Here is a 9,987-nt window from a genome sequence, read left to right on the forward strand (position 1 = left end):
CACCGTCCTAAGTAGTCCGTATTCACCTCCATCCACACGTGAGAGCCAAAACCATAGTCCCACCTCTCCCCACCCAGAAAAGGAAACGTACAGCCCAGCGAGCGGAAACTGGAGGAGCAGCTCCCACCCCCCACCGGAAGTCGGTGCATTGTGGGAAGCGTTTCGTTGTTTGTTTACACTGCGGCCTCCAGCATTATGAGAGTACAGCTGGAATAAAAAAGGCTGTGTTTTGAAGATAACACGGCTCTAAAAAGCTTCGAAGCGGTGCGAAGGAAGCTCTGTGCAACTTTTGGCGGGAATCGGGGTTAGCAAAACCTCAGCTGTTCACTGCCGCTAAAACGGCCCGGGCCGCCCCTCCATGGGCTAGAGTAGACGTCTCTATGGTCGAGTAAACAGAGAAGTTTCTCTCTTCCCCCATGCGGTGGGGCTGCGCATGGGCAGTAGCTGCAGAGTTGGAAAGATGGCGGCGGAAGAGTAAGTACTGGGGACTCTGAGTCTCTGGCTTGGCGTCTCGAGCATCTGGTGCCATCCATAGTGTTTATTTCTCGGTGGCGGAAAATAAGGATAATTGTGGACTGAAGGGAGAGAATAGGAAAGGTTACAGATTACAGAGGAAGGAGTAAGGAGCCGTAGGGGTTGGGTGGGTGGGCGGGCGGAGGGGGCTGCAGTCGAGTTCGGGTTACCTCAAGGGGAGAGGATTGACTTTTAGGCAGCGGGGCTGGAGAGTGGGTTCCTCCAGCCTGGCTTAAGTGTTACCCCTACAGATAGGTCTTCACCCGTCCCAGCCCCATGGGGCAGAATCTGATCGCTGATGGTGTCTATAAAGCTGCGGCAGGGGCTTCCCTGGTGGCGCAGTGGTTGAGAGTCCGCCTGCCAATGCAGGGGACGCGGGTTCGTGCCCCGGTCCGGGAAGATCCCACATGCCGCGGAGCGGCTGGGCCCGTGAGCCATGGCCGCTGAGCCTGCGCGTCAGGAGCCTGTGCTCCGCGACGGGAGAGGCCACAGCAGTGAGAGGCCCGAGTACTGCAAAAAAAAAAAAAAAAAAAAAGCTGCGGCAGTAAAAGCTCCGTTGACGTATATGAGGACCAGTGGTTAAGGGGTTCATGACTTTTTAAAAGGTTTTGGAGACGAGGGAATGTGAGGGGTCCATTTTGAAGACTGGAGCCAGAAACCACAGATTTCAGAGGCGCCTCAGTCCTTAGTAATTTGAAGACAGTAATGTTTCCCGAAGCCCAGGATATCTTTTGGAAATCCATTGAAGATTTGTTTACTTAATACTATCGCTCGTCTCCATTTTCTGTGTCAGGCCAAGAAAAAAGATCCCTTTGGTTCCAGAAAATCTCCTGAAAAAGAGGAAGGCTTATCAGGCCCTGAAAGCCACCCAGGCAAAGCAGGCGCTTTTGCAAAGGAAGGAGGTAATGGTGGAGAACCAGGTGGAGGGAATTAGAATTTGTATTTGATGAGTTTTATTTATCCAGCATGTGTTGAACTAGATTTGGTACTGACATTCTCTTCTCCCATTGGTTGGATTATACAAGGTATAGGGTTCTTGTCTTTGCTTAGCAAATATGTATTACTTTCCGCAAACAAAATACTGGCATAAAGTTGTTAAGGAAAAAGTGAATGGAGAGTTCCAGGTTCATACCAAGTGATTTGAGAGACCAAACATGCTTGTGTACCTGAAAGAAAACTTTTTTAATATACCGAACGATTTTTTCTATCTGCTAAATGTTTTTGGAGAAATACGTATTTTGGAGGCAGGTAACGAAACAAGTGTGAACTTTATGATGCCTAACACAGTGTTAGGTTCCATAAACACTTGCTGGTAAACATTGGCTGACAGCATGTAAATTAATCGGGTTTTTGTTTATTTAGCAGGGACTTTTCCCAATAAGTTCCCAAGTTTTCTCAACTCCACCTTCACTCGGGTATTTTGGTTTTTCCACTATATAAGAATAGAGGATGTTTGCGCCCCTTTCCAGAACATGGGGGGAAATAAGCTTTATCAGTAGTGACTAATGAATTACTGTTGTGGAAGTAAAGATGACTAGAGGCATAAAATGGTGATGGTTTGCCTTCTCTGTAGCAGAGGAAAGGAAAAGAGATCAAGTTTAAGCGACTAGAATGGTTCCTACATGATTCCTGGCGGCAACTACGTGACAGGGTGCGACTCAGACGACTAGAAGTGAAACCTCACGGCTTGGAAGTGCCAGATAAACATTCCTTGGCCTTTGTTTTACGCATCGAAAGGTAGGGAACTTGCTGGATTTCATGAGGCTGGGGCAAAACTATTGGTTCAGCTTTAGGCCCTTTGTAGGGAGATGAGATACTAGGCCTTAAGCCATTAATGCAAGTTGTGCTAGGAATTCAGGGCTGAGCAAAACATAGATTTTGTCTTCAAGATTAGGGAGACTGAGCTTAAGCAAACAGACATGAAAATATACACTGACTGCTTTGAAGGTAAAGTGCTGGATGTGGGGACAAGGGGCCCTCGGTGTGGTGTGTCATGGTTTGGGACACTGGGAAGCAGGAACTTGAAGGTGAGACCTGCAAACATGAAAGGGTTGGGGGAAGGCTTTCCAGGCACAGATGGAAAAAGTCCTGAAGTGGGGGATCAAGGCATCTTCTAGGAACTGAACCAGGGTCGAGTGGATGGAGCATATTCAGTGCTGGGGAGAGTACGGAAAGCTTTTTCCACGTTGAGTAATACCTTACCTGTTCCTATCAGCACATACAGCTCTGCCTCTGTTTCCCTACCCAGTCACCCAAATCAGTAACTTGTGGTTTTTAAATATGTATGAGTCTCCTACCACTGCCGTAATCTCTTTCCTGGCCTAGCACACCAGCTTTCTAGCTGGGTTTCCCGGACTCTGGTGTCATGCTCTTGTTTCTGTTTTATATGCTCCCTCAGTGATTGCCAAACAAATCTGATCATGTCTCCTTTATTTAAAATCTTCCATAGTTTGGTTTTTCTGGGGTTTTTTTGGCCCTGCTGCGTGATTTGTAGGATCTCAGTTCCCCGACCAGTACTGAACCCAGACCCTCGGCAGTGAGAGCTCGGAGTCCTAACCACTGGACCACCAGGGAAGTCCTTAAAATCTTCCATAGCTTTTAATGCTCACAGAAGCAAGCCTGGCTTCCTTAGCTTGATGTGTTCAACCCCCCCCACACAAATTCAGGGACCATTTCTGTTCCCTTAGCATCTCAGGCATTGCTCCACATAGCATGGAAATGATCTGTTTACATAGCTGCTTCCCACTCAATTGCACTTTGTAAGTCACGGTCTGTGTCCTACCCTCTGGGTGCCCAGTAGTGGCAGACATTTCATGGGTGCTTGCTGGACAGAGCCTGACTTCCTCTGGTGTTCATTTCAGGATTAATGGGGTCAGTTTACTGGTGCAGAGGACCATTGCAAGACTTCGCCTGAATAAGGTTTTCAGTGGCGTCTTTATGCAAGTAACTCCTCAAACCATAAAAACCCTTCGTATAGTGGAACCTTATGTGACCTGGGGGTGAGTATGGATTTTTGTGTGAATTCACGTTTGAGAAGGTTGAGAACGTTAGGAGGCACAGGGTACTGTCCTCCAGTGCTCATGTTGCCGTGTCCAGGGGACATTTTGCTGCGGCCACAGTCATCAGTAATCAGCTGCCAGCCTTAAGAGTCTCAGAACATGGGGCGGGTAGAGCAGGGGTTCTCAGAGCAGCTGATAATGGTCTGAACAGGGCTGTGGCAGGGCTTGGTCAGTTGTAGGCTAAGGCTGAGTAAGACAAGTAGAGGACAGATTAATTCTTGGAATCTTGAAGCAGAGCTAGGTAGTATTCCTTCAAACAGTAAAACCCGAAAAAGGCTTGGATTTCATTTCAAACTCTTGAATAGGGTCACTTAAGGCCAAAGTCCTAGACTGTAAGCCAGGACGTATTTTTGCCTGGAAAATAAATATCTTTATTTGGTGAGCATTTGTATGCATAAATTTTAATTTCTAATTACATAGGGCCGCTTGGGTTTTTCACCTCCTTCAGGTGAATTTCTGAGCATCCCAGCTGCAGCATGTTACAGGACACTTTGGGGAGGGGGGTTGGTAGAATCCTTAGCCAGGCTGCTGGACTGTGTGGCCAGTGTAATACAGTGTGCCCGGTGGTCGTGGGGAGGTGGCTGAGGTTGTATTTTACTCTGCCACACATAGATTTCCAAATTTGAAGTCAGTTCGGGAACTCATCTTGAAACGTGGACAAGCCAAGGTCAAGAATAAAATCATCCCTTTGACAGACAACACAGTGATTGAGGAGCACCTGGGTGAGTGAACACCTTAGGAGTCAGAGCAGAAAGAGTCCCAAGAGCCTGCCAGAGTGCCGAGCTCTGGCATATAAGAGCCTCACTATGTGTGCTGTGAAAATGTTGAATAAAGGAATCCGAACCTTATGTTTCTTAGGGAAGTTTGGTGTCATTTGCTTGGAAGACCTCATTCACGAAATTGCCTTTCCGGGGAAGAATTTTCAGGTGATCTCAGGGTTCTTGCGCCCTTTCCAACTCTCAGTGGCCCGTCACGCTACCAAGAATAGAGTGGGCTTCCTCAAGGAAATGGGCTCACCTGGCTATCGAGGTGAACGCATCAATCAGCTTATCCGGCAGCTGAACTAAACCCAGGTAAGGCAGGGCTGAAAACTGCCCTTGGGCTGACTTTGGCTGGGCTATGCCTTGCCTCTTAAAAGATCTTTTTGCATTTACGAGTGTATGAGAATAACTCGGGTTAGGGGAGCTGGTATTCCCAACTCTAATGGATGGAGATACTTGGAACAGTGAATGCCTGGTTAGGGCATGGGGTTTTGTGCACCCCAAGAGTTACAGGACAGAAAACACTGACTAACCAAAAAACCTTCTGTGTTGCTTTGGTCATTTAGCTGGAGATGGAGAGAGAATAATATTGAAAACTAATTTCTAAAAGGACCTGAAGATCTAAATCATCACTTCTGTTGAAGGAATGTTAATTCTTTGAAATTGCTCTTTATTGTGATTACTCTTAGGTGCCAAGTTGCATTTGAATTAATGAAGTTATGTTTTTCTTCCTCAGCATATCTGAAAGCACAGTGCATTGGAAGCATGTGTTTTTGTTTTATGGAGTTGTTACCCAGTATCTTCAAGCAAGATTATTTTCTGCTGTATCTTCAGAAACTGGAGGGGAAGGGTCAGGGAAAAGATGGTGATGTTCAGGGCAGGCACTTTTCATCCCACTTCAGTTCCAAGAAAAAGTTCCTGTGTGTTTTCTGGAAAGACCGCCGTCCACCTCTGAAACCAGCAAAGGACCTGTGCCATGGAGGAGGGAGTCCTGTTTTATCACACCTATCCTGGGATTTAATGTTGGTGAACGAACGAATACTCACATATGAATACAAGACAGCAGTGGACCAGGCCCAGGGGCATATTGAACCTGGGGTATCCAAGGGCCTTGTTTTGGAAAGAACTTGAAATACAATTAGAAAGAAGCGTACAAAAACAATGCTCTAAAAAAAAAAAAAAAAAACCAGTGCCCTGTTGTCTGCTGTGAGTCTGTGTTCTAACTTCCGTGATGGCTTAGTGAGCTCTCCGACTGGCTGGCTGTGGCTTCCTTATCATCTTTGCAACTGGCTTAGTGCTTTTCTCTAGCTCAGGATTTTAACCGATTCTTGGATCTATGTGAAGGGAAGGACCCTTTCCCCAGGAAAACATGCATACACTCCAGTTTTTTTCTTGGAAGTTCAGGGTGTTTATAGATCTTTCTCAGGGACCCAGGCACCTTATGTGAAGAAGTCCTGCACTACCAGGATTGGTCACACAGGCTCTGAGCTTGCTAGTTTCCTCTGGTTCTGTGCCCTGTGGAAGACCAAGGCTTACCAAGGTGGCTTTTTTTTCCCTTCAAGCCAGTGGGTATTTCCTATTAAGAACATGGTGGTAGATTGCTGAGCCCCTGTGCCTTTAATCAGTTGATCTAAAAAAGAAACAAAATTTTATTCGAGCCAAATTTGAGGATTATAACCCAGGAGGAGCATCTCACAAAGCCCTGAGAACTGTTCTGCCCATTAGAAGTCAAGACACGGTTGTATAAGCTTTTTGAGACAGGAGGGTCGTACATCAAATGACATAATTGACAATTTACATAATCCAGACCTGAGCACCATGTGACCTCTTATCAAGAAGGAATTTTACCCTTAAGGAATTGTTGTCTTAGGAGAACGTTTCTCTTTATGGTTGAGTGGAAATTTCTGCTGATGGGGAAGGTTTGGTCAACACATAATGCAGATAACACTGCACAGTGGTGGGTGAGAGGAGGCCAAAGGGCACAGATTTTTTGTTTAAATTTTTCTTGTCTTGCCATAAGATATGTATCTTATAATTTGCCCCTGTTGATCATTAATCTTTTGACAGCATGAAGTGACCAAATGTTTGGTCCCTCAAAGCTAGGGGGCTGCTTGCCCGCCTCAGTGTCCATCATGTCCCTTGATGCTGGGTCCTAGTAGCCCGGTTCTCTCTTTTAGAGGGTTATACTGGCAGAATATTTGTCAAGGATTGACAGCCAATTCCAAGTTGTCCAAAAAGGTACTTAAGCCAGTTTTCCTTGCATGTACGTTGTGTATGTACATAATTTTATAGAAAACTATAGATGTGATCTATAGTTCCAAGTCGTGCAAGCATCATTATCTTAGTAGGAGCAAATGACAGTGTGAAAGGCAAGAAACTATCACCTTCTAAGTTCCACAAACTCATTTAAATTGGTAGTAGGAGGAACAATCATTAGCAAAAGTTCAAGCCAAAATTCTGAACCAAACCATTTTTGTAGTATCTATTTCCTCTAAACTGGGAGAGAGGATTGTTCAGAGCAAAAGTTTGACTCTTCATGGGTCATCAGGTGAATTAAATATCACGGCCAAATGGTAGTACCATTGGAAAACTGATAAGAGACCAGTGTGCCTGCACTAAAGGCAGACTGACAGCTTGGCAGGAACTGTTTCCAAGGCTGCCTGTAAGTAAGTGACCAAGGGAAACCAATTGTGAATCTCCCTACTGGGGAGAGCCAAGGTCATAAACTTGTTCCATAAATCCACTGGTTCCTGTTAGGAGCTACCTGATATTCAACATCTAATATAAAGGATTATTTATGGCCAGAACAGGCAGCATTAATTAGCTGGTTAAAAGGGGTCTCACTGGGCTTCCCTGGTGGTGCAATGGTTGAGAGTCCGCCTGTCGGTGCAGGGGACACGGGTTTGTGCCCCGGTCCGGGAAGATCCCACATGCCGCGAAGCGGCTAGGCCCGTGAGCCATGGCCGCTGAGCTTGCACATCCGGAGCCTGTGCTCCGCAACAGGAGAGGCCACAACAGTGAAAGGCCCGCGTACCACACACACACACAAAAAAACCAAAAGCGAGTTAAAGTTCATTCAGGAGAGGCCTGATATGGTCCCTTCCAACATGGCTGCAAGGAGTCCTTTATCTGATGTCTTTTCCAATATGAATAATGTCCTGGTTGCAGGTCTTGGTGGATCTGATCTTCATCCAAAGTTAGAGTACTGTGATAGCCTTCAGAAACAGTGTCCTTTTTTTGTTGTTGTTTGTAGCGGTACGCGGGCCTCTCACTGTTGTGGCCTCTCCCGTTGCGGAGCACAGGCTCCGGACGCTCAGGCTCAGCGGCCATGGCTCACGGGCCCAGCCGCTCCGCGGCATGTGGGATCTTCCCGGACCGGGGCACAAACCCGTGTCCCCTGCATCGGCAGGCGGACTCTCAACCACTGCGCCACCAGGGAAGCCCAGAAACAGTGTCCTTTTAATTAAACTTTGCAAGGAGCTATCTGAGAAGTGAGTCTTAGCCAGTAAATACCTGAATTAACAAAACTAGAATATTCACTGAAACATAATCTTTTTCTTTCTAAAGTTAACCTCATTTCTACCAAATATCTGGTTAACTGACCATATAGCTAGCTATAAATGACAAAAGACTTTAAGAGTCAAGGTTAAAGAACTTGATTACAATGCAATTGAAAAGAAACTTGGTTACTGCTGTGACATACACTAAAATTATGACTGATATCACTTACCAGGACATACCAGAATTTGGGGAGTTCCACTTAATTTCTAGAATGTATATATTAATAATGTTTACACATATGACATAAACTAAGAAGTTTTATCACCATCTATTTAACTGCTTCCCATTTAACATACCAAATAAGCCTAATTAGTTTAATATTCCTCTCTCTGAGATGGAGAGAAAACAAATATTTTGAGGTGCTCCAGGGACCCTTTGGAAAACCTCAAAGTTAGAGGTCAAATGACCTTCATTTAGTATTTGATCTTTGAAAAGTTTGTCAAAAATATCAAAAAGTTATGGGCTTCCCTGGTGGCGCAGTGGTTGAGAGTCCGCCTGCTGATGCAGGGAACACAGGTTCGTGCCCCGGTCTGGGAGGATCCCACATGCTGCGGAGCGGCTAGGCCCGTGAGCCATGGCCGCTGGGCCTGCGCGTCCGGAGCCTGTGCTCCGCAACGGGAGAGGCCACAACAGTGAGAGGCCCGCGTACCGAGAAGAAAAAAAAAAAAAAAAAAATCAAAAAGTTTTAAAACACTTGGTCAAGTAGAATCACATGTCTCTGTGAAACAATACCAATTCACTTAACCAGCGTGACGATAAAAGATCTCAATAGCAGGGAATTTCCTGGTGGTTCAGTGGTTAGGACTCGCGCACACTGCCAGGGCCCCAGGTTCGATCCCTGGTCGGGGAACTAAAATCCCATGAGCCAAAAGCATGGCCAAAAAAAAAACTTAAAAAAAAAATCTCAATGGCAAATACAGATCACTTAAACACAAAGAAACTCACAATCTATTACCAAAAGCAGTTCAATATTTTAAGAAAATTTTGTCCTCTTAGAGGACCAAATTCAGGTTTTGTACCACTTTACCTTTAAAACATTTCCTTAATTAAGTTCAATCTTATCTCAGCCAATTTTGACCATGCACAAAACTCTCAGTGTTCCTTTTCCACAAACTTTCCACAACGTTCTGTATCTATTCAGAAACAACCAGCTCTAGGACAAAACCTTTTTTCCTTTAACCTAATGCATTTTCAATCCTCATACCTTCTTTGCTGAAAACACACATCCTACTTCCTTGCATACTGAAATGTTTCCCTTATAATTCTTAACCTTAAAACCTTAATTTTTCTCTGGAATTCCCTGGTGGTCCAGTGGTTAGGACTCTGAGCTTCCACAGCAGGGGGCACAAGTTCGATCCCTGGTCAAGGAACTAGATCCTGCATGCCACACATGGCGCAGCCAAAAAAAAATTAAAAATGCCGTTTGTCATATCAGCATTTCCTGATTGACAAACTGATGCTTATGCTTTAGTTTTCCTCTTCTAAGAACTTAGACCTCCCCAGCAATTAATGTTCCAGAATTGTATCCTGTTTGAAATGACCCGGATAGTGAATGAATTCTCATAAGTTACCTTGGTTTAGTTTCAAGTTACCAAAATCTGCAGATACTAACCTTTTTTTTCTGGCTGCACCATGTGGCTTGCTGGATCTTAGTTCCCTGACCAGTGATTGAACCTGGGCCTCCAGCAGTGAAAGCACAGAGTCCTAACCACTGGACCACCAGGGAATTCCCTGCTTCGAGTTCTTTTAGGTGGCTCAGTTTCTCCCAATGACAGCCTAAAACCATCTTGGGTGCTCGGAACACTAGGTGATCAGCCTCTGTCACGCCGCCTGGATGAGCAGTACTTACTTAATGACTGTAATGGGGTTTCCCTATGGGACTGCTACACGTCATGAAAATTGATCCTCAGACACTTCCCAAAGATCCTCAGTCATCTGAGGATGGCTTGTGGCTGGAAGGAGCAAAATGTCCCTTTATTCTTTGGCGCTGAATAATTCAGTCCCTGATTTCACTAGCAAAAGTTTTGTTCAGACCATATATCTACTTTTTTTTTTTTTAAGCCAAATTTAACAAAAACCCAGCCACATGTTTC

At 45.3% G+C, this 9,987-nt stretch overlaps 1 protein-coding gene across 1 annotated transcript; it reads left to right on the plus strand.

Moving 5' to 3' along the window:
- Positions 1-402: 402 nt before the first annotated feature.
- RPL7L1 (ribosomal protein L7 like 1) lies at positions 403-7,456 on the plus strand. Its single transcript, XM_079712270.1, has 8 exons — positions 403-474; positions 1,307-1,415; positions 2,087-2,250; positions 3,375-3,512; positions 4,185-4,294; positions 4,431-4,645; positions 5,070-6,209; positions 7,358-7,456. The coding sequence occupies exons 1-6, from the start codon at positions 434-436 to the stop codon at positions 4,637-4,639; spliced, it is 771 nt and encodes a 256-aa protein (XP_079568396.1). The 5' UTR covers positions 403-433; the 3' UTR covers positions 4,640-4,645; positions 5,070-6,209; positions 7,358-7,456.
- The last annotated feature ends 2,531 nt before the right edge of the window (positions 7,457-9,987 follow it).

Source organism: Hyperoodon ampullatus (assembly GCF_949752795.1).
Source record: "Hyperoodon ampullatus genome assembly, chromosome: 10".
NCBI lineage: Eukaryota > Metazoa > Chordata > Mammalia > Artiodactyla > Ziphiidae > Hyperoodon > Hyperoodon ampullatus.

Bases quoted from the DNA above. Each gene is read 5' to 3' on its own strand.
- RPL7L1 (XM_079712270.1), top strand. From the start codon at position 434: ATGGGCAGTAGCTGCAGAGTTGGAAAGATGGCGGCGGAAGA. The intron at 475-1,306 runs GTAAGTACTGGG...TTTCTGTGTCAG, and splicing joins GGAAAGATGGCGGCGGAAGA to GCCAAGAAAAAAGATCCCTT. The intron at 2,251-3,374 runs GTAGGGAACTTG...TGTTCATTTCAG, and splicing joins TTTGTTTTACGCATCGAAAG to GATTAATGGGGTCAGTTTAC.